The sequence below is a fragment of the Moschus berezovskii genome, chromosome 14 (genome assembly GCF_049115385.1).
Source record: "Moschus berezovskii isolate FMDL1 chromosome 14, NW_MosBer_1.0, whole genome shotgun sequence".
Lineage (NCBI taxonomy): Eukaryota > Metazoa > Chordata > Mammalia > Artiodactyla > Moschidae > Moschus > Moschus berezovskii.
In genome coordinates this window covers 19,826,963-19,852,043 of record NC_142473.1, presented here as the reverse complement: position 1 = coordinate 19,852,043, position 25,081 = coordinate 19,826,963, and the positions used below count along the sequence as shown (strand labels likewise).

The following is a 25,081-nucleotide window of genomic DNA, read 5'->3' as shown; positions in this document are numbered from 1 at the left end:
TAAAATCCCACTCTTCAGTGGGTCTTTCCCATCTCAAGAAATGGTATCGCCATTCACTCAGTTGATTAGGCCTAGAAGGCAAATCCTCTCTCCTTGGTCAGTCCATCAGTGAATCCTGTGAAATCTACATTTGAAAGATATTTGAAATTTCCCCACCTTGCCCAAAACATCTACTTCTGCTTCATTTACTACACTAAAGCCTTTGACTGTGTGTATCACAACAAACTGTGGAAAATTCTTGAAGAGTTGGGAATACCAGACCACCTTACCTGCCTCCTGAAAAACCTGTATGCAGGTCAAGAAACAACAGGTAGAACTGGACACAGAACAACGGACTGGTTCCAAATTGGGAAAGGAGTACATCAAGGCTGTATATTGTCACCCTGCTTATTTAACTTACATGCAGAATACATCATGCAAAATGCTGGGCTGGATGAAGCACAAGCTGGAATCAAGATTTCTGGAAGAAATATCAATAACTTCATATATGCAGATGACACCACCCTAATGGCAGAAAGTGAAGAAGGAACTAAAGAGCCTCTTGATGAAAATGAAAGAGGAGAGTGAAAAAGTTGGCTTAAAACTCAACATTCAAAAAACGAAGATCATGGTATCTGGTCTCATCACTTCATAGCAAATAGATGGAGAAACAATGAAAACAGTGAGAGACTTTATTTTGGGGGGCTCCAAAATCACTGCAGATGGTTACTGCAGCCATGAAACTAAAAGATACTCCTTGGAAGAAAGGCTATGACCAAACTAGACAGCATATTGCTGACAAAGGTCAGTCTAGTCAAACGTATGGTTTTTCCAGTAGTCATGTATGGATGTGACAGTTGGACTGTAAAGAAGGCTGAGCACTGAAGAACTGATGCCTTTGAACTGTGGTGCTGGAGAAGACTCTTGAGAGTGGCTTGGACTGCAAGGAAATTGAAGCAGTCAGTCCTAGAGGAAATCAGTCCTCAATATTCATTGGAAGGACAGATGCTGAAACTGAAGCTCCAATACTTTGGCCACCTGATGTGAAGGGCTGACTCATTAGAAAAGACCCTGATGCTGGGAAATACTGAAGGCAGGAGGAGAAGGAAATGACAGAGGATGAGATGGTTGGATGGCATCACTGACTCAATGGACATGAGTTTGAACAAGCTCCAGGAGATGGTGATGGACAGGGAAGCCTGGTGTGCTGCAGTCCATGAGGGCGCAAAGAGTCGGACATGACTAAGCGACTGAACAGCAACAACCACCTTGCCCACAGCCACCTTCCCCAAACCCCAGTCATCTCTTGCAGGCTCAGCAATAGCCCCCAATGACAGTTTCTACTCTTTCCCCCTGAAGTCTATTCTCTTCTCAGAAACCAGAGGCATCTCTGACAAACGTAAATCTTTGCCCATCACCTCCATGCTTAAAGCTCTCCAATGCCTTCTTATTTTCCTTAGGCTAAATTTCAACTCTGTTTTGAAGCCTGCTCACCTCTATGAACTCATCTCCCATACTTTCTGACTCCACTTTAGGCACACAGTTTTTCTTGAAATTCCCTCAAGAGTCTTCTCCAGAACCACAGTTCAAAAGCATCATTTCTTCAGCACTCAGCCTTATTTATGGTCCAAGTCTCACATCTGTACATGAGTGCTGGAAAAACCATAGCTTTGACTATACAGACCTTTGTCAGCAAAGTGATGTCTCTGTTTTTTAATATGATGTCTAGGTTTGTTGCAGCTTTTCTTCCATGGAGCAAGTGGTGGAAATAAGAGAAAAGTATTTCTGTGGTATCCATGCCTCCAATAAACGTAGAAAAAGAAAAAACTGGTAGAGCCAATTATTTCTTACCTCTAGCCTGCTCTACTTACTAATATTATTTGCCTGGCCATTTCTCTCTCTTTTGTCTGTGTGTATATAAATATATGAATATAATTTAGACTTTAAACAATATATATTGTTCCTTATATACACCCAAGCCTGTCTTAATTCTGGGTGTCGCTAACTTATTGACTTCACCGGGCCTCATGTCTAACATTGTTTTATTGTTTGGGGGTACGTCTCTTGCTCTTGTTATGTGCTGTTGTAACATAACGATGTAATGTAACAAGCCTCCGTGGTTTTGTTGTTAAGCAAACCTGCTTCCTTGAGTTATCATTAACTTACAGGAGTCTCCTGTACCTTTTACTTTACTTATGGTCCCCCAGTGGGATTAGCTATCTAATCCCCTACTTTGTCCCTTTACTCTTTCCCTGTCACTATTCTTCCCATTTTGTAGCTCTAGAAGCTGAGACTAGGCAGAGGTACAGTAACTGTTGTCACTCAGTGGAATAAGTGATACATGAATGTAGGTTCATCTGAAGCTGATATCTCTGTTCTTTGTCACTGGGTTATACTTTATGAGATTACATTTTCTTAGAAGGAAAAAAGATTTGAAACTGCACTGGTAGCGAATACTATCAGTTCAGTTCAGTTCAGTTCAGTCGCTCAGTCGTGTCCGACTCTCCGCGACCCCATGAATCACAGCACGCCAGGCCTCCCTGTCCATCACCAACTCCCGGAGTTCACTCAAACTCATGTCCACAGAGTCGGTGATGCCATCCAGCCATCTCATTCTCCGTCGTCCCCTTCTCCTCCCACCCCCAACCTTTCCCAGCGAATAGTATACTTTTCGGTAAAAACAATGTTGTCATGATCTTCTCCAGGTTCAGGTCCAAACTTGAGATAGAACTGGTTTCAAAGGCGTTACACGTTCTGTCAGATAAGCCACTGGGCCTGGATCTACAGAATCTCATCATCCTGAAAAAAAAGAAATGCAATTTTCTGATCAGATCTGATGCCATGTTCTCTGATGCCTCAGAGGTCAAGAATCTGCCTGCAATGCAGGAAACCGCCTGAAATACAGAAGTGTGTGTGTGCTCAGTGCTCAGTTGTGTCTGACTCTTTGTGATCCTATGGACTGTAGACCACCAGGCCCCTCTGTCCATGGGATTCTCCAGGCAAGAGTATTGGAGTGGGTTACCATTTCCTTCTCCAAGGGATCTTCCCAACTCAGGGATCAAACTCAAACCTCTTTACATCTCCTACATTGGCAGGAAGGTTCTTTACCACTAACACCACCTGGCAAGCCCTGTAATACAGGAGATGTGGGTCAATCCCTGGGTCAGGAAGATGCCTTGGAGAAGGAAATGGCAGCCTACTCCAGTGTTCTTGCCTGGGAAATCTAATGGACAGGGGAACCTGGCTGGCTACAGTCCATGGGGGTCTCAATAGTTGGACATAACTTAGCAACTAAAATGCTGACCACACCATGTAACTTTCTGGATAAGTAAGAATTTAGCTAACATGATAATTCATATATTCTTAGAGGTTCCCTGAAGATTTTCCCCTCCTGCCAATTTTTTTTAAAAGAAGAGGTAGGTTTATGAGGCATGCATTATGGGACTATTGCATTCATTTTGCCATTTATTTTATTTTATTTTTTTATTTTTTACAAGAGAGTTTAATTTATTTTATTTTTTGGTAATTAATTTATTTTTTATTGGAGGCAAATTATTTTACAATATTATATTGGTTGGTTTTGCCATACACTGACATGAATTTGCCCCGGGTTTACATAAGTTCCCCCTCCTGAACCCCCCTCCCACCTCCCTCCTCCCTTTATCCTCCCTCTGGGTCATCCCCGCATGCTAGCCTCGAGCATCCTATAACATGCATTGACCCTGAACTAGTGATTCGTTTCACATATGACAACATACGTGTTTCAACATTTTGCCATTTATTTTAAAACTACATCTACATTTCAAAAAATTCTATAAGAGGAGCAACAGAAGTAAATTGATGTACTAATTTAATGTTTTTAAATTGCTAGGGTTTTTTGTATTTTTCTGGCTAAAACTAGCAGAGTTTATGGTGGTCATGAAAATTTTTGTTAACGAAGCTTACTAGTTTTCTCTTACACAACATTCTATTTCTCGATTAATTCTGGGAGTGTGCTACCAGACACATTCATTTGTGTCTATATGTGCCTGAATGCACGCAAACTTAACTTTGAGTCTGGTTTATTATGTTTAGTATAAATTTAAGAAATGTAAAATGTTACCCAGCAATTGCGGATATTTTTGCTATTTGTTAACACATTCAACAAAAATGTTTTTGTACCTACAATATACAAGGAACTTCAGTTCAGTTCAGTCGCTCAGTTGTGTCCGACTCTCTGCGACCCCATGAATCACAGCACGCCAGGCCTCCCTGTCCATCACCAACTCCCGGAGTTCACTCAGACTCATGTCCATAGAGTCGGTGATGCCATCCAGCCATCTCATTCTCTGTCGTCCCCTTCTCCTCCCACCCCCAATCCTTCCCAGCATCAGAGTCTTTTCCAGTGAGTCAACTCGTCGCATGAGGTGGCCAAAGTATTGCAGTTTCAGCTTTAGCATCAGTCCTTCCAATGAACACCCAGGATTGATCTCCTTTAGAATGGACTGGTTGGATCTCCTTGCAGTACAAGGGACTCTCAAGAGTCTTCTCCAGCACCACAGTTCAAAAGCATCAATTCTTCAGTGATCAGCTTTCTTCACAGTCCAACTCTCACATTCATATATGACCACAGGAACTTACTAGACACCAAAAGCATGTTAAAATAATTACCAAAAAGAAAGATAATTACCGAGCTTCAGTTCAGTTCAGTTCAGTTCTGTCACTCAGTCGTGTCCGACTCTCTGCCACCCCATGAATCACAGCACGCCAGGCCTCCCTGTCCATCACCAACTCCCGGAGTTCACTCAAACTCATGTCAATCGAGTCGGTGATGCCATCCAGCCACCTCATTCTCTGTCGTCCCCTTCTCCTCCCGCCCCCAACCTTTCCCAGCATCAGAGTCTTTTCCAGTGAGTCAACTCGTCGCATGAGGTGGCCAAAGTATTAGAAGTCACCAAACGTAAGTTTAAATGACTTAAAATTTTCTTCCTCTGACCATGTTTACACAAAGGAAGCATAGACAATATGTTTCTAAGCTGGTTTTTCAAGGTCTAATATTTATTATTCACAGTCTGAAGACAGCTGAAGGAAACAAAAATATTTCTAAAGGGCAGCCTTCTCTGTCAGACCAGGTCAGATCCCATTGGCCAAAATTTTCAGCATAAAGACTTTGTTCTGTAACTTTAAAATTCAGGATAAAAACACACCTAAAAAGATTTCTGAGTAGAAGAGGGTTGGAGGCAAGAAAAGAGGAGGAAGAATCTCTATAATATTCCTACCTTCCAGAAAGGACTTAATTCTTTTCTCTTGGCTGCTCTCTTGTGCCTGCTTCTCTTTTCAGGTCAAGCTGCCAGCACTGAGGTCTCTCTGGCTCCGCTCCACCCCTCCCCGCCTTGTCTTCGTTTCTCCACCTGGGAAGCATTTGCCCAGAGCCGAGAGGCTGAAGTTCCCTTTGAAGATGCCACTGCTTCAAAGGGGATTCATACTTCTTGCTATCCTCTTTTCCTCCAGTAGAATGTATCACTTTCCATAACATTTTCATCCAAAAATATCCTATCCGCTCAAAATCATGCTATTTATTCCAGCAGCCTCTGTCCCCAAGTACAATAAATGCTTGTGCCTAACAATATTTTGCTTTGAGAGTTTTCCTTTTTCACCCAGGCATTTCTGGGCATATGCATTTGTGTTTCAGGTACTTTCTCTGTTAGGGCTTCCCTGTTGGCTCAGCAGTAAAGCATCTTCCTGCCAATGCAGGAGACTCGGGTTTGACCCCTGTGTCGGGAAGATCTCCTGGAGAAGAAAATGGCAACCCACTCCAGTATTCTTGCCTGGGAAACCCCAAGGACAGAGGAGCCTGGCGGGCTACAGTCCACAGGGTCGCAAAAAGTCGGACGTGACTTAGGGAGTAAACAACAACAGCAACAAATTTTTTTCTATCAAGCTGTGCTTGCATCTGAAAGAGCAAATGAAATTAGACTGGTACAATCCTTCTATCTAATTTGAGATGGGTTTTCTACAGAGTTTTCCCCCGGAGCTTTTTTTTTTTTTTTTTTCATATTTATTTATTTGGCTTCATTGGGTCTTAGTTGCTGTATATGAACTCTTAGTTGTGGCATGTGGGATCTAGTTCCCTGACCAGGGATCAAACTCAGCCAACTGCATTGGGAGCACAGAGTCTTACCCACGGGACCACCAGGGAAGTCCCCACCTCTGGACTTTTAACTGTTTTCTATTTACCAGACCTTCCCACAATATGGAATAAATCTAAACCTATTTCCTTGGTCTTGCATAGGGTGTCACAGAGAGTATTGAATAAATGTTTGTAGACTCCTGCATCTGAGAGTTTATTACCCTTTTCTATGTCTAGACAGGGCAGAAGAGGAAACCGGCTTGATCAGTAAGAGAAGATTTGGGTTAGGTATTAGAAACAGCTTGAATTTTGTAAGGTCTTGGCAGAAGGAGTTTGCGGAGGCTTCCTTGAAGGTCTTTAGAAAGGAGGGGTGAAACTAATCTTGACAGATAGCTTCAGACACTCCATTCAGGAGCAGAGAAGGAGAAACGAGGGTTGACATGCAGCCTGGTGAGTCAGCTCAGTGACCGTGCCTCTGGAAACAGTCTCAAGTCCACACTTGGACAGGAAAATCACTGTCTCTGTAAAAATTTTAATAAGCTACTGTTTATTGGGTACAAAGCACTTATGTCCATTTCATCCAAATGCTTTAACAGTCCTTCAAGGTAGATATTATTGTCATCCCCATGAGGGGACTGACACATACTAGATTAAATGACTTGCGCAAAGTCATAAAACTGGTAGGTGGTAGAGAAGGGACTGAAACCCAGATCTCCTCGGATCCCAAAGGCTGTGCCCCCAGTCATTACATGGTATAGACTCCTTTCAGGAGGGGTCATGTCAGTGTGCTCGCCACGGGCAACATTACATCTATGGAGAATATTGGGTATTAACATTTGTAGCTTCAGAAATGGGAAAACCAACTTATGGCACTTACTTGAATTCACTTCTTTATTTAACTTGGGTCACAGTTTTCTACACAGTAAATTCTCACTAAATGCTTGTTAACTGACTCCCCAAATCTAAATATGTGATTTTAAGATACAGAGAAAAGACCAGTGCAAATCATTACTAAGCCAACACTTATTGACAGTATCAGGATTTAGGACTATAACTTGCCTTGTGCAATGAATAGACATCAGGTTACAAATATTTTGCAGTGATGTTTTCCAGTGAGTTTACTGTTTCTTTCAAGGGGGAAATTAACTAGCATCTAGTTTAAAAGACTGTAGGATCTATTGGAGGAGTTAATCTGGTAACTTTGGGTTATGTTATCTTTGGAAATATTTGTGCTTCTAGAAGTTAAATCAGAATCAGATAAGACTGACCAAATGAAGTCCATATATTACCTGTTCAGTTCAGTTCAGTTCAGTCGCTCAGTCGTGTCCGACTTTCCACGACCCCATGAATCACAGCATGCCAGGCCTCCCTGCCCATCACCAAATCCCGGAGTTCACTCAAACTCATGTCCACAGAGTTGGTGATGCCATCCAGCCATCTCACTCTCGGTCGTCCCCTTCTCCTCCCGCCCCCAACCTTTCCCAGCATCAGTCTTTTCCAGTGAGTCAACTCGTCGCATGAGGTGGCCAAAGTATTGCAGCTTCAGCTTTAGCATCAGTCCTTCCAATGAACAACCAGGATTGATCTCCCTTAGAATGGACTGGTTGGATCTCCTGGCGGTACAAGGGACGCTCAAGAGTCTTCTCCAGCACCACAGTTCAAAAGCATCAATTCTTCAGCGATCAGCTTTCTTCACAGTCCAGCTCTCACATCCATACATGACCACGGGAAAAACCATAGCCTTGACTAGACGGACCTTGGTTGGCAAAGTAATGTCTCTGCCCTTCAATATATTATCAAGGTTGGTCATAACTTTCCTTCCAAGGAGCAAGCATCCCTTAATTTCATGGCTGCAATCAGCATCTGCAGTGATTTTGGAGCCCAAAAAAATAAAGTCTGACACTGTTTCCACTGTTTTTCCATCTATTTCCCATGAAGTGATGGGACCAGATGCCATGATATTTGTTTTCTGAATGTTGAGCTTCAAGCCAACCTTTTCACTCTCCTCTTTCACTTTCAACAAGAGGCTTTTGATATTACCTGTTACGTATTCCCAATTTCTCTGTGTTTTGCTGTTGGTTTCTTTATTGACTTTTCATCTCTTTCTTTAGGGAAGTTAATAGTACTGTAGATGTTTAACTGCTTAGGAAATAATTGAACAAATGAACTGGAATTACACATTAAACAAATGCTGAAGTCTTTGGGTAGTGTAATTAAGTCAAATAAGTCTCCACCCAAATCTGAGAAAAATAATCACCACGTAAATAGCTTAAAAACACTTTGTGCTAAAAACAGTAGAAACTAATAATCATTATCTTGTTTTTGAAAATATTGACAGTGGCCCTGGAAGGGATTTGGAGCATTAAAAGGAACCTCCCTGTGGGAGGCTTGAAGCCAGGACTGCCGAGCAGGAACAGCTTACTGCCACAAGCCAAGTACTATTCGAGGCATGGAGGCCTGAGAAGTAAGACCCTGATACCCTTGATTTCCCCCTGCTTGCTGGTGGCTCAGACAGTAAAGAATCTGTCTGCAATGCGGGAGACCTGGGTTCGATCACTAGGTCGGGAAGATCCCCTGGAGAAGGGCATAGCAACCCACTCCAGTATTCTTGCCTGGAGAATCCCATGGACAGAGAAGCCTGGCGGGCTACAGTCCATGAGATCACAAAGAGTTGTACATGCTGAGCGACTAACACTTTCTTTCTTTCACGCTTGATTTCCAAGCCCAGTGTGGAGGGTGCTACTGCTATGCTTCCTAAGTCACTTCCGTTATGTCCGATTGTTTGCAACACCTTGGACTGTAGTCCACCAGGCTCCTCTATCCAAAGGGTTCTTCAGGCAAGAATACTGGAGTGAGTTGCCATTCCCTCCTCCAGGGGATCTTCCCGAACCAGGGATCAAACCTGCGTCTTACGACTCCTGCACTGGCAGGCAGGTTCTTTACCACTAGCGCTGAGCAGTTTATAAACCAGTGATGTGTTTTATTTATAGTTCTCAGTCAAAATCCAATCTTCTTTTGACTTGCTTCTCTCAGGTTACTTGTAGTTTAGCATCCCAATACATTGCCTCATTGTGGAACTTGAAAAGTTACAGTTCAGGCAACGAGTTTGCCCCATGGATACAATAGAAGTTCACACTCCTGAGTTCCACCCCTGACTCTTTCTATCCATGGCACACTTTGCAGCCCACAAACTTAGTGGGTAGGAATCTTGCACTGTCCTTTTCTTGTAGATGGATGATCTGTGTTTACTAGCGGCAATGAGGAAATTCAGAAAGAATAAGGTAACTGCTTTGCTTGGTTCCATGAGTTCTACCCTATTTTAGGTGGAAGGCCAACAGGCTGGCCCTAGTACACTGTTCCTCACAAACAGTTTGTTTGGGGAAAAAGTATTACTCATTCCTCACTCTCCCGCCAGCGTCTGCCAGCAATATTTGTGGCAGGATGTGGAGAAGGCAGGGATTCTCACATGGGGGCATAAGCAGTGTCCAGATAGTGGAGGGACATGCAGTTAGGTCCTGAAAACTGCTCTACGTTGAGAGGAAATCCTGGGCCGAGAAGAGAGAAGTGTGTAAGTACCAAGCTTGGGTACTCTTTACCTGAATGTGAGTCATACTGGCAAGTGCTATGGAGCACTTTGTATTCTAGACCCTTTTTATGTAATTATCTATTAAATCTTCACAACAATCACATGAAGCAGGTACGGTTCATCTCACAGATGAGGAAACTGAGGCCTAGAAAGCCTTAAATAATTTACCCAAGTCAGTCAGCTAATGAGAAGAAGTGACTGGACACCACCAGCTCTGTGAGCCAGCAGTGCGTAGGAGCTGGGCTGTCCAGTGAGCCTGGAGGCAGGTGAGGGCTCAGCCCAAGTGCCACAAAAGAAGGGGCCCCCAGGGAGGCAGCCTCTGGAATACAGATTCAGTAGGAGGAAAATACAGCCACCAAAGACAGACATACAGGGTGAAAAAGTAAACAGAACTTGTTACTTAAGGGATTCATGTAGCAAAAAGGAACCAGTAATGGAGACCTGGGTTTAATAATAATAACATAGTCGTAACCACTATTTCCAGTGTGCCAGGCATGGCAGTGGGTGTTTTATAGATATGTAATCTGCAGAGTCACACAAGATGAGGGTTTTAGTCTCCATTTTCCAGGTGAGAAAACTGAGGCTTGGAGGCTTTTTGCATTACCCAACCTCCTATGTCTAGGGGGTAGTGAGACCAGAACTACAAGCCCTTGTCTATCTAACTTCCAACACGATGCTTCAGCCTCTGTGAAACCATGGCGGAGAAATTCACACACCCGACAACAAGGGCGGAATAGTAGTGGTTAAACAGGCTCAAATGCCAGGGCCATAGGAATGCAGGGTCAGGAACCTGAGAGGCAACTGAATGCAAAGTCGACAAAGCTGTGAGTGTCCTCAAGTCACGGCTGTTCAACCCAAGTCTGGGACACTTGCCCAGTGGGGACTGTTTATTTCAACTTTCCACCCAGTTAGTCAGGTCCCAACTCTAGCGGGTAAATCCAACATTCCAATAAAACTCACAAAGCAATTTATTTTAAAGGTGATTTTCTAAAGGTCATATTATAAGACTGGTTTGAAGAACAAGTTACCTTCACCTTAAGACAGAGAAGTGCAACAGATTCCCTGACTTATCAATTAAGGGCATATAATAAAAAACATATGTTTGATTTTGACTTTAATTGCAATACTTTCACCCATACAGTTTAGGAGAAACTTGTTCACAGCTCCCACTCATTGATATTCATCCACACTACCTTCCTAGCGGCCCTCAGCCCTCTATCCCCAGCCCACTGTCAAGCTCTTACAGCGATCATGTTACAGTAACTGTTATTGTTGAATGTTTTATTTTCAACTCTGTAAGTTGCCATCTCAAATGCTTCTATCTGCTATACAAATCATAGCTGATGAATCCATAAGAATCGGTTGATAACTGATAGCTAAGAATCACTGTCTATAGTGTAGTGATCACTGGAGTGTGACTCCTCCAACATTTAACACACACCATTTAAAATTAGAATCCTTTTTAGTTCTAGAACCAATTGTAGTTCTAAATTATAAAACACTTAGGTTAGACAAGAATACTCAACCCAGCAAGACTCCTGTTCAGATTTGATGGGGAAATCAAAAGCTTTCCAGACAAGCAAAAGTTAAGAGAATTCACCACCACCAAACCAGCTTTACAACAAATGCTAAAGGAACTTCTCTAGGCAGGAAACACAGGAGAAGAAAAAGACCTAAAAAAAAAAAAAAACCAAAAGCAATTAATGGTATTAGGATCGTACATATCAAAAATTACCTTAAATGTAAATGGATTAGATACACCAACCAAAAGTCGTAGACTGGCTGAGTGGATGCAAATGTGTGCATGAACAGAGGAGCCTGGTGGGCTACAGTCCATGGGGTCTCAAAGAGCTGGACATAACTGAGCAACTTACACACACACATATAGAAATAATATGTATAATATATATATTTTAAACAATATAAACTTTTATATGCTTAAAATAACTAAGGAAGGACATAAGAAACTGGTTACAGAAGCTATCTCTAGGGAGGGGAAAAACACTAGAGGAGAGACCTAAAAACTGAAGCATAATATACATACAAATAAGTTCACATATTGTAGGTGTACAGCTCACCTGTAAGGTTTGTTTTCACAAACCCGCATATCTGAGTAACCAGTGCTTAGAACAGGAATCAGAATCTTATCAACCCCAAAAGCAAAACGGGGAGCCCTTTATCTTTTTTTTTGGCTGTGCTAAGTCTTCATTGCCGTGTGTGCTTTCTCGAGCTGCGGAGAGTAGGGGCCTCTCTCTGGTTGCAGTGCTCGGGCCTCTCGTTGCAGTGGCCTCCCTTGTTGTGGAGCATGGTTTCCAGGGCTCACGGGCTTCAGTAGCTGCGGCTCTCGGGTTCAGGAGTTGTGGCCCATAGGCTTAGTTGCTTAATGGCAACTAAGGGATCAGGGATCCCTTCCTGGACCAGGGATCAAACCTGTGTTTCTCGCACTGGCAGGTGGATTCTTCACCACTGAACCACCAGGAAACCCACATCTGTTGTTTATATTCTGTTGGTTTTTTTTTTTTTTTGGCCATCAGGCCTGTGGGATAGTTTGAGGTTTTAATTATGTGTCTTGGTGCAGGTCTCTTTGGGTACATCTTGTTTGGGACTCAGTGCTGCCTGGACTTGGTTGTCTGGTTTCTTTGCCAGATTAAAGAAGCTTTCAGCTGTTATCTCTTCAAATAGGTTTTCTGTCCCTTTCTCTCTCTTGTTCTGGGACCTCTTTATGTGAGTGTTCCTCCCCTTGATGTTCTCTCAGTGGTCCCTTTACTATCCTCACTTTTGTTTTCTTTTCTTTCATAATTGAAATTTTACTGGTTGTTTTGAGGATCAGGACTGTACACAATTCTTAATAAACATACCAAAAAATCTAAAAAATCATGTAATTGTGATTCTTTCCAGTGACTTTCCAGCTGAAAAGGTGAAGGCAAATTTTCCTTAACAGGATACAAGTACCAATATCTTCAAATGTTGATATGCTGTTATGTCATAAGTCCCACTAATTCACAATTTGATATTATATACAAAACCTTCTCAAGTTTTTCAAGTTTTTGTTGAGTTCACAGCACATTAACAAAGTTACTAGGAAAATTGGACTACCATGACCAAAGAAAGATGGTACAGAGTATACAAAATTCTGACCCGAATAGCCAAGATCAAGGAGTGGCTTGTTTTAGGAAACAATTCTACCCAAAATCAACATGGGAAGAGAAGTAAAGTGTTCAGTGAGACTTCCCTGGTGGTCCAGTAGCTAAGACTCTATGCTCCCAATGCCTGGGGCATTGGTTCAATCCCTGCTTGGGGAACTAAGATCCTGCATGCCATGTGGCACAGCCAAAAAAAAAAGTGTTCAAGACATTAAATGAACAACCGACTCCAAATTGCCATTTGCTATTTCTTTGTATCATAGGATATAAAAGCTACCCCATCTTTGGAATATTAAGCTGACACTTAACACAATCAAAATTTCCCATATTCAATATCCCACTATTTCTGATTGTACCAAAAAAAAAAAAAAAAGAAAGAAAACAACCAGCAAATTATTTACAACAGCAACATGGATGGGCCTGGAGATTGTCATACTGAGTAATGTCAGACAGAGAAAGACAAATGCCATACGATATCACTTATATGTGAAATCTTTAAAAATGGTACAAATAAGCTTATTTACAAAACAGAAATAGAGTCACAGATGTAGAAAACAAACTTATGGTTACCGGGGGGAAGGCGGGAACATATTGGGGTTGACAAAGACACATACTTTATATAAAATAGATGACTAATAAGGACCTACTGTATAGTACAGAGAACTCTACTTGATATTCTGTAATGAGCAGAGCCTTAATCAATGGACCACTAGGGAAGTTCCTACATGCTACTTTTTATCCTAACCTAGAGAGTGATGTGAGGTAGCTACAATAGGTATTGCCACCATTTTAACAGGAGGAATTTGAAATCATAGATTTTCCAAATCCAAATGAGACCTCTGGTTTTCCTAAATGCTAACAACTTATGGTCTAGTTATGTATAAATATACATATTTTTTAAAATTAGGGCACATTTGAGAATAACAAGTGATTTCAAATTAATTCCTTTAAAAGTAAAAAGATATAGAAAGCTGTGGATGGATTAGAACTTATCTGACAAATTCATCTTGAGAGAGAGGATAGCAGTACAGATGAAAAGGAGAAGGAAGATTTAGGAGGGCTGTAAGGATCTGTGAAGATTTAGTCCTTTGTTTTTCAAGGCCATCATCTGTATTTGAATTCCCTTCACTGCTGTTTAGTTGCTAAGTCATGTCTGACTCTTTGCCGCCCCACTGACTAGAGCCCTCCAGGCTCCTCTATCCATGGGATTCTCCAGGCAAGAATACTGGAGTGGGTTGCCATTTTCTTCTCCAGGGGATCTTCCTGAGCCAGGGATTGAACTCACGTCTCCTGCTTGGCAGGAGTTTCTTTACCACTGAGCAGAATTCCCTTTCAGTTCAGTTCAGTTCAGTTCAGTCGCTCAGTCGTGTCCGACTCTTAGCGACCCCATGAACCACAGCACGCCAGGCCTCCCTGTCCAACGTGTTAAAAAAGTCCTGGGCCCTGTCAATGGCATATATCCAGTGTATTTGACACTAAAAAGTGAATAAATTTCCAATACTCCACTCCATTCTTCTATACAACAAAATTGATTTAAGTAACAATCATGCACTAATAATGGTCAAAAAATAAAGACAACATTTTTATTGCAAAGTCACATAATCAAGGAAGTCAAAACTGGAAGTTAAAAAGTAGCATAAACATTACAGAAACAAAAAGGAAAACAATCTCTCTATAGTTTTTGTATTTACCTAAGAGTTTTAATTCTGATCTTTTGTTAAGAGATCAACATGAGATTTCATGTAAATAATTGTCTAGCAATTAATACGGAGAAGGCAATGGCAAGCCACTCCAGTACTCTTGCCTTGAAATTCCCATGGATGGAGGAGCCTGGTAGGCTGCAATCCGTGGGGTTGCTAAGGGTAGGACACGACTGAGCAACTTCTCTTTCACTTTTCACTTTCACACATTGGAGAAGGAAATGGCAACCCACTCCAGTGTTCTTGCCTGGAGAATCCCAGGGATGGGGGAGCCTGGTGGGCTTCCGTCTATGGGGTCACACAGAGTCGGGCATGACTGAAGTGACTTAGCAGCAGCAGCAATGAGCTATATAGGAAAAGAATGTAGAAAAGACTGGATATATGTATATGTATAACTGATTCACTTTGCTATACACGTGAAACTAACACAACAGTGTAAATCAACTATACTCCAATTTAAAAAAAAAAAGCACTTACACTTTAAAAATGAATGAAGTGGGATTCCCTCTTTCTTAAAAATACTACTAGAACTACTAAAAAAAAACTCGCATTTACAAACTAATTAGTAAAAATGTCACCTGGATTGAACGAGACGGTAGACGGGACCACCGATAGGACCCGGTGTGTGATGTCAACTGCACACCACTTCTTTCTCTCCTGCTTCCTCCGAGTCTGGTCTCTTCTCCTCGTTTTCAGTTTCTCCATTTTATGCAGGTAAACCACCAGCCTTTGGTTGGTCACTTCTGCCTGTTTTCCCTTTGCTCCCCTTTTCCATTTTGTTTGCACTTTTTTGTCTGAAGATTTATCCTTTCCCACTGCCTTTTTTGGCTCTGTTTCCACTTTTGGAGGAGCAGGTTTAGATGATAGCCTCCCGGATCTCCTTTTGGGGTCCTCCTTTGCTGTCCTTTATGCAGAGCTGCCCTTCTTCTCAGGCATGATGGTGGCGGGGCGGGTGCACACTGGGGGTGCTGAGAGAAATCCAGAAGCCGGGCTGCCTGTCCACTGCTGCTCCTCCTGCTGCCAGAGGAGCTGGGACCCCTCATGAGCCCTCTTCTTGTTTCTTTTGTTTTATTCTCTTTCCTTTTTGCTATTCTGGTTGAGTAACTTCTACTAAGAGATTTCCAGAAAAACATCTATTTCTGCTTCATTGACTATGCCAAAGCCTTTGACTGTGTAGATCACAAGAAACTGTGGAAAATTCTGAAAGACATGAAATACCAGACCACCTGACCTGCCTCTTGAGAAACCTGTATGCAGGTCAGGAAGCAACAGTTAGAACTGGACATGGAACAACAGACTGGTTCCAAATAGAAAAAGGAGTATGTCAAGGTTGTATATTGTCACCCTGCTTATTTAACTTATATGCAGAGCACATCATGAGGAACGCTGGGTTGGAAGAAGCACAAGCTGGACTCAAGATTGCTGGGAGAAATATCAATAACCTCAGATATGCAGATGACACCACCCTTATGGCAGAAAGTGAAGAGGAACTCAAAAGCCTCTTGATGAAAGTGAAAGAGGAGAGTGAAAAGGTTGGCTTGAAGCTCAACATTCAGAAAACAAAGACCATGGCATCTGGTCCCATCACTTCATGGGAAATAGATGGGAAACAGTGGAAACAGTGTCAGATTTTATTTTTGGGGGCTCCAAAATCACTGTGGATGCTGATTGCAGCCATGAAATTAAAAGACGCTTGCTCCTTGGAAGGAAAGTTATGACCAACCTAGATAGTATATTAAAAAGCAGAGACATTACTTTGTCAACAAAGGTCCATCTAGTCAACGCTATGGTTTTTCCAATGGTCATGTATGGATGTGAGAGTTGGATTGTGAAGAAGGCTGATTGCCGAAGAATTGATGCTGTGGTGTTGGAGAAGACTCTTGAGAGTCCCTTGTACTGCAAGGAGATCCAACCAGTCCATTCTAAAGGAGATCAATCCTGGGTGTTCATTGGAAGGACTGATGCTAAAGCTGAAACTGCAATACTTTGGCTACCTCATGCGAAGAGCTGACTCACTGGAAAAGACTCTGATGCTGGGAGAGATTGGGGGCGGGAGGAGAAGGGGACAACAGAGAATGAGTTGGCTGGATGGCATCACCGACTCGATGGACATGAATTTGAGTGAACTCCGGGAATTGGTGATTGACAGGGAGGCCTGGCGTGCTGTGATTCATGGGGTCGCAGAGAGTCGGACACGACTGAGCGACTGAACTGAACTGAACTGAACTTCTACTATCCTTGTCTTCCAGATCACTGTATTTTTATTTTTGTATTCTCTGATCTCCTGCTGGTTTCTACTAGTGTATTTTTTACTTCAGTTAATGAATTCAAAACTGTGAAAACTTTCTTTTTTTATATCTTCCAGCCTTTTGGTGAAAGAGGCTTACAATTCTTTTAACCTTTTGTTGATTCTCTCCCTTAGTTCATCCAGTTTTCTACTGAGTCTGATAAGCATCTTATGATTGTTACTTTGAACTCTTTATCAGATAAACTTTATCTCCTCTTCCTTTGAAGTGAAAGTCACTCAGTCGTGTCCGACTCTTTGTGACCCCAAGAACTAGACAGTCCATGGAATTCTCCAGGCCAGAATGCTGGAGTGGGTAGCCTTTCCCTTCTCCAGGGGAGCTTCCCAACCCAGGGATCGAACCCAGGTCTTCTGCATTACAAGCAGATTCTTTACCAATTGATGTTTTATCTTGTTCTTCCATTTGAAAGATACTCTGTAGTTCTTTCATTTTGCTTAATTCCATTTCTAACTGGACATGGAAAAATGGACTGGTTCCAAATTGGGAAAGGAGTACATCAAGGTTGTATATTGTCATCCAGCTTATTTAACTTATATGCAGAATACATCATACAAAATGCTGGACTGGATGAAGTATAAGCTGGAATCAAGATTGCTGGGAGAAATATCAATAACCTCAGATACGGAGATGATACCACCCTATGGCAGAAAGTGAAGAACTAAAGAGCCTCTTGATGAAAGTGAAAGAGGAAAGTGAAAAAGCTGGCTTAAAACTCAATATTCAAAAAATGAAGATCATGACATCTGGTCTCATCACTTCATGACAAATAGATGGGGAAACAATGGAAACAGTGGCAGACTTATTTTGGGGGGCTCCAAAATCACTGCAGATGGTGACTGTAGCCATTAAATTTAAAGACACTTGCTTCTTGGAAGAAAAGTTATGACAAACCTAAACAGCATATTAAAAAGCAAAGACATTACTTTGCCAACAGAGGTCCATATAGTCAAAGCTATGGTTTTTCCAGTATTCATGTCTGGATGTGAGAGTTGGACTAAAAAGAAAACTGGGCACTGAAGAAATGATGCTTTTAAATTGTGGTGTTGCAGAAGATTCTTGAGAATCCCTTGGACTGCAAGAAGATCCAACCAGTCCATCCTAAAGGAAATCAGTCCTGAATATTCATTGGAAGGATTGATGTTGAAGTTGAAACTCCAATTCTTGGGCCACCTGATGCAAAGAACTGACACACTGGAAAAGATCCTGATGCTGGGAAAGATTGACGGTGGGAGGTGAAGGGGATGACAGAGGATGAGATAGTTGGATGGTATCACCAATTCGATGGACATGAGTTTGAACAAGCTCCAGGAGCTGGTGATGGACAAGGAAGCCTGGTGTGCTGCAGTCCATGGTGTTGCAAAGTGTCGGATACTGCTGATCTGACTGACTCCTGAACTCTGTTTCTGCATATATCAGCTTCATCACCCAGTCTTAAAAGGGTGGCCTTATGTAGGAGATGTCCTATAGGGCCCAGCGGTACAATCTCCCCTGGTCAATACATCCAGGTGCCCCAGGGGTATCCCCTGTGTAGGCTGCATGTGCCCTCCTGTGATGGGTGGACAGCAGTTGTTGTGGGTGTGCTGGTGGGTGAGGTTGGTCACCAGGCAGGCTTCCCTGTGACTGCGGCAGACACCCTAGTAGGTGGAGTTGGTCCTTGGTCCAAACGTCCACAGACCTGGCTATGACCACTGTAGGGAGGGGGTGCTGGTGTGTAGGCCTGGCCTCTTGAGTTCTCAGGAGAAAGCAGGGCCAGAGCAGGTAGTGTTAGTTAGGCTGATGGAGACTGATAGAAACGGTGCTCACTAGCTACTTGGGAAGAAAGTGAAAACGAATGATGATCTGCGGGCACTTCCACCTCCAGAGGAAGTTCCACTGGATCCCTGTCAGGGGACGTTCAGCTTAAGGGATCCAATATGTTATTCTTTTCTTTTGTGTGCTTTTTCTCAAGGATTCTCTATTCCTTATCATTTCCTGGAAAACAGGAATGAGCAGAGCTGCACGCAGTTCTCAGGACCGAGATCATGAGAAGGGGCACCTGCTTGGATTCCTTTCAGTGACTCCCTTCAGTGACCTTACTTAAATGTAATCTATTCAGTTATGCCCCTCTTACTCAGGATGTGGAATGCTTCCTGGCCCTTTGAAGATTGTTATTTGCTTGGCTTTGTTTTTGCTCAGTTTTTTTTTACTGCCTAAAGCTGCCTTGTATGAAGATATATAAACATGCGTTTCTGCAAATAAAGCACCCTTGTTTCACTTGGGACTTGGCTCCCCTGCCTCCCTCTTCTTGTCGACTCCAGTCCCCAGGTCCCAGTCTACAAAGACCGTGACAGACGCCTCCCACTCTGGGCCCCGAAATGAGTCAAGGACTCCCTGTCTTGTATGGCTCAGGAGCTTTTCAAGCTGCTGCCTCTGTGCTGGGTTTGGAGTGAGTGAGTTTCTGCGAGGAGTCCTTTAAGAGTGAAGTCTCTGCCCTTTCCCAGGGCACCCCCAATCCTCGTCCCCCCACCCCCACTCCCCCAGATTTAATCCTTGCTGGTTTTCAGAACCAACTCTTTTGGGGACTCAACTTCCCAGTGCAGGCCCCGGTGCTGGGGAGCATGATGTGGCACTTGGCTCCCTGGCTCCTCAGGGGCTACCTCTGTGGTTGTGATGTCTCTTGGGGTTGTGGGTTGCCTCGCAGGAGTAAAACCAAGGTTTGGTTCTCACAGACCAGGACTCTGCACCTCCTGCCTTTCTCATCGTGGCCTTTTCCCTTAGTTGTAGAAAGTCTGTTGTGCTAGTCTTCAGGTCAGTCCTGAGAAACAGTTGTTCTTTACGAGGTTGTAGTTTTGGTGTGTCCCTGGGAGGAGGTGAGCCCGGGATCGTCCTACTCCACCAACTTGACCCAGAATTTGTGTAAGGCACTACCCTAAGCACTTGGCCCAACCCGTCTCTGCTGCTAAGTGAGCAGTTCCCTGCCCCAAAGCTCAGTTTCTGTATCTCCAATTCCCAGATACGGAGACCTGCCCCTAAGAGATCTCAAGCAGAGTAGCAGAAAGGAGTACCTTTACTCTGTCAGAAATTCTCAGATGCCAGACCCAGAAAAGCCAGTTCAAGAATGATCCTGCTGCCTCTCACTGCCAGCCACCTTCAGATCTGACATAATATTTATAGTTTAGGAAACTTATGAATTTTTGCTTAGCCAAAAATTGTATGACATTTTGGTTCCACTTCTTTGACTAAGTATGAATTGAATGTTAGATTTCTAATTTATGTTCACTCAAAACTTTGATATCGTCCCATTTATTCTGGCATCTAGTATTACAGCAAAAAGTCTAGACAGCTTACTATCTTTATAATTTTTTTAAAAGAATTTTGAGGCTTGAAACTTTAATCCAATTCTGAGGATACAAAGAAATACTAAGCTGTAAAAATAAAGAAAAGAAAAACAGGAAATTAACATGTGATACAGTATTATTAACTAAAGTACAGCTTTGTTCAAATTTCACAAAATTTTATGCGTTTTCATACCTATTCAAGATTCCACATTGTATTTAGTTGCATTGAGCAACTTCAGCTGCATACAACAAATTCTGATAAATTATTTTCATTTTTATTACTCTTACAATTATTTTCTAATTTTTCTTGTTATGGCTTCTTCAATACACCCATCATGTAAAAGTGGACATTTAATTTCCAAATATATGGGATTTTAAAAACTCTTTGATATCAATTTCTCATTTAAGTGCTTTCTTCTCTACAATCTGTGTTTTTTTTAGTCTTTTAACTTATTGAGGCTTTCAGTGACTAAGTCAAATGTCTCTCTTGGAAAATGTCACATTGCACTTGAAAATATGTGGGTTATTTTCAAATATCTTTTGATATTGATTTCTAACATAATACCTCAGTGATAAGAGAACAGACTCTATAATTTCAATAACTTTAGACCATGAAATTTTTGCACCTTGTTTTATGTCCCTGGATATGTTCCAGTGTCTTATAATTTATAGTCCATGGGAACTTAAATAGAATTTGTATGCTGCTGTTGGGTGAAAATTGTATAAATCTTAGTTATGTTGAATTGGTTCATAGTGCTCCTCAGGATTACTATCGCCTTCTACTTCTCTGTCTGTCCATTCTATTAATTTTTGAGAGTTTGATATTGAAACTCCAGCGAAAAAAATCTTTATTTTTTTAAGTTGAAGTTTTTGGTTGGAGTTTCAATATCAAACTCTCAAAAATTAATAGAATGAATAGGCAGAAAATAGAAGGATATAGTAGACCTGAAAAGCACTGATACATGTTGATGTATGGCAGAAATCAACACAATATTATAAAGCAATTATTCCCCAATAAAAAATAAAATAATAAAATAATTGTAATATATAGTGGGACTATATGTAAATTTGTTCTATATTTTCCAAATCTTCTGTGAATGTGTTATCATACTTTTATAATTTAAAAAATTTTTAAAAACCACTTTAGTTAGAGACAGTGAAGTATCTCCTGCTTTCATTAAACTAATAAGACTGAGTTATTTACTTTTATCATTTCCTTCGTATTCTGTGGCATGTAACTGAAGGATAAAACAATAATAATAAAGTTATCTAGCCCAGCTCTTCTCAGGCTTTAATGTGCCTGTCAATTACATGGGTATGTTATTAAAAAGCAGTTTCTGATATAGTCAGTCTAGAATAAGGTCTGAGGTTTTGCATTTCTAAACAGCACCCAGGTGATGATGCTGGTACCAGTCCAGACACTATGCTCTGAGTAAGGAGGATCTAGACGACTGAGGTTTCTCCAGTTTCTTGAACCTCTTGGGTGATTTCCATGCTTTTACATGCTGCTCTGCCCAATGAAACACTGTTGAGAACATTAAATCAATTTTAGATTAAAATGGGGTTGGGACTAAAGAACATTTCCCCCAAAGGATCAGCTTGCTTATTTGTCCACTTATTTCTTTACTCTAGGATAAGATGAACAACTTTTCCATTGAGAAGAAACTTCTTTCTCCTGGTGTCTGAAAAACAGAAGAAACCCAAGCTTGTTTAACAGTTTAGATGTGTACAAAAAGCATATATTAGCCTGTAATTCCTATTATCGGTATTAGTTCCTATCTGTAAATTAATCCAAGGCAATGAAAGACTATTGGTAAAGTTTGCCAAGCACCTGAAAACAATGAAGAAAAATATTATATTTATTTTTAGTTGTCACAGTTGGAATACATTGGATGTCTAATTCAGCTTATTTTATTAAACATGCCAAATATGATAAGAAACAAAGGCATTTTATTGAGTCCTCAAGGTAAACATTATAAATTAAACTTTCACTGTAGTATAATTATGATCATCCATTAAAAAGAACATCCAGGTGTAGGTAAATGTTAGTAAATGAATGGCAAAGATGAAAAGCCTCTGACTCAGAGACAACAATTTTAATGCTAGACTTGGTAGAGCTCATCACTTCTCTAGAATTTGTCCACTAAAAAATAAGGAAATGGGAAATTTATGAAGTGATCTTGAACACAGGAGTGGGAGTGAGAGGTTTTACAAATACTCAATATAATATCACTGGGTTAAAAAGAACTTAAAAAGGAGAAAAAAAAAAAACAACAACCCTAACCTTCCCTTTCCCCCACAATTGTCAAAAGTAATATATATACCATATAGAAAAACTGGAAAAAAAAGTAAAAAACCCATCTGTATTTCATTTCTAGAAATAACCACTGATAACAGGCTGATATAGTTTTATTCTTTTTTCCTATGCATGTTTTATTTCACATGTTTGAAATCACACTGTATGGTATATATGTTATCCCTTTTTAATATATCATTCCTATTCATTAAAATATAACTGAATAATTATATTACAAATCTGTATATGTTGGTATTAATTTTTTTTATTACTCTACATTTTGGATATTTGGGTTTTTCAGATAGCGTCTCCTGCATCTCCCACATTGCAGGTGGATTCTTTATTGCTGAGCCACCAGGGAAGCCCAATTTACTTACAGCCTTCCCCTCAAATTTAAAAAAGTTCTTTTTCCTAGTCTTGTGATTACACAACTTTCATTCACCTTCCTCTCTCAAGCTCATCTTAAAACTTTCTCCAGTTTATAGTTCTCGAGTTCATTTCTCAGATTTAATGAAATAAATCAACTCAGGTCAACAAAGATTTGTTGACTGGGTATGTCCCTTCCCTACTTAAAAATATTTACACTATGAAGCAGTCAACAATCTCTTGAGTCAAAATCCAAACTTTCCCAGATTTAATATAAAAATTTCCACTTAGTTAATACACATTAAGAGGTACTACATGTAAGCCAGTTCCAGCCACCACCATGTTTATGGGACTCTCTCATCATTGGATACTTAAAAAACAGTGTTGTGAGCCAGTGGCTAAAATTGGAGAGATTATATCTTCAATGACCCAAGAAATATAACACCAAAAACTACCTGGAGTTGGGGTAAAGCATTTACTATTCTTACAAATCTAAAATCTTAACCGTATCAAGATTCTTACCATCAACCTTTCTGCAACCTTTCAACATCTCTGTGTGTGTATATATACTACTTTTACTAACATGCTCCAAGGCATAAAACATAGATTGCTACGGTTAGTATTCAGAAAATGAACCATGAATGTGACTTTATTCCTACTTACCATCACTGGCATCACTGTTTTGTCAGCTACCTTTTATTCATTATTTATTAGGCTCAAGGCATTGGGGCAAGTCTTATTTTTTTTGAATAAAGGAAAGGAAAGGAAAGTGAAGGCACTCAGTCGTGTCCACCTCTTCGTGACCGCATGGACTCCATCGTCCACGGGATTTTCCAGGCAAGGGTACTGGAGTGGATTGCCATTTCCTTCTTTTCTTGAATAGCAAGATCCTATTTAACAATAAATACATTGCTAATCTCATGTTATAAATCACATATACATATGACAAGACAGCCAAGACCGAGTATTTAAGTAATTTGCCCCAAATCCCAAAACTTGCCCTAATTCATAAGATGACATAAATGCCAGATGATTAGACCATTCTCTGTAAATATTGGCTGAATAGATTTGAACTTTCATGACAAAATAGGCAGCATCCTTTTATTTCTTATTAATAAACATGTTGTGTAAGGAAAGATTAGAAAAGAACTTTGAAAACTGTTTTCCTACTATAATAGAAAAATGGTTATTAGGTACACAAGTACAGATACAACACCAGACAGAAATACTCAGAGAAGATTTCTGGGCTCATATACCTTTCCACATGGCCACAGGCAAAAGGGACCTGGAATGACATTGCCCCAAAGGGAGCTAGCTGGTAGTTCCATCTAGGCAGCAGCAGGGCTGCTGTTAATGCCAGAAGTCGAAACCTTGCTTCACTTTAAGAAAGATAGCTTGGTTTCTATTGGTTCTACCTGTAGAGCAGATACAAGCCTTGCTGTTAGCTCACAGACCCCAGGTGGGACTCTGTAGGTGACTGACTTTTATTTGCACATGTTGCTCAGTCATGTCCAACTCTTTGGAACCCCATGGACTGTAGCTGGTCAGACTCCTCTGTCCATGGGATTCTCCAGGCAAGAATACTGGAGTGGGTTGCCATTTCCTCCTCAAGAGGATCGTCCCCACCCAGAGATCAAACCTGCGTTTCCTAAGCCCCCTGCATTGGCAGGCAGATTCCTAACCACTGAGCCACCTGATTTTAGAAATGATGTCCTCTTTGCACTTGGGCTTTCAGGGTGACTTTAGAAATAGCCTTCCCCAGGTCTGCTCTACTCCTGCTCCTAAACAAGCTCCTCCCAGTTAATCCTCAGCTTTGTGGTCCAGGCCGGGGGTTCCCCAGCAGCCTCTCCCTTCCGGACCAACCGCTAGCACACACGGCAGCCTTCCCCCTCGGGACTGATGTCACAGCACTGTTTCCTCGCTAGGACTCCTCCTCTCCCTTTTCCACTTTGGGGCCTTGGTCCTTTTGGGGTTAAATTCCGTTCTTCACTGCCCCACTGCACATCTTCCAAACCGGTTTCATGTACAGGGTTTTTCACGCCAGGATGATCTATAATAACGAATAAAGCAGAGGATGATTTTTTAAATTACTATATAATAGGATGCCTCTTGTTTTTCTTTTTTAATTTAAAAAGCTCTTTTAAATGAAACCTCCTTGAAAGCCAGGGTTACAAGGGCATTCTTTCAAATGATAAAAATCTATAGCAATCTTAAACCAATGGCTCTTTTTATTCTTGATGAAACGCGACAGAAGCATTCTTTTTGAGGAGAGGACAAAA

General features: G+C 41.3%; 1 protein-coding gene and 1 pseudogene across 4 annotated transcripts in view; one reads left to right on the top strand and one right to left on the bottom strand.

Annotated features, from left to right (window-relative positions):
• Positions 1-22,625, top strand: part of C14H11orf97 (chromosome 14 C11orf97 homolog) — a 32,882-nt gene extending 10,257 nt beyond the window's left edge. For 2 of the 4 annotated variants that reach the window (XM_088843441.1, XM_055422940.2), the window contains 2 exons: positions 8,427-8,552; positions 21,773-22,625. In XM_088843441.1, coding sequence (XP_088699567.1) covers positions 8,427-8,552; positions 21,773-21,777 — 131 coding nt within the window. In that variant the 3' untranslated portion in view covers positions 21,778-22,625. Of the gene's footprint in view, positions 1-5,299; positions 5,913-8,426; positions 8,553-21,772 lie in introns of those variants that run through there. The other 2 variants (XM_088843442.1, XM_055422939.2) reach the window with 2 other exon arrangements.
• On the bottom strand, positions 15,149-15,453 carry LOC148775544 (non-histone chromosomal protein HMG-14 pseudogene; annotated as a pseudogene).
• Positions 22,626-25,081: the final 2,456 nt, after the last annotated feature.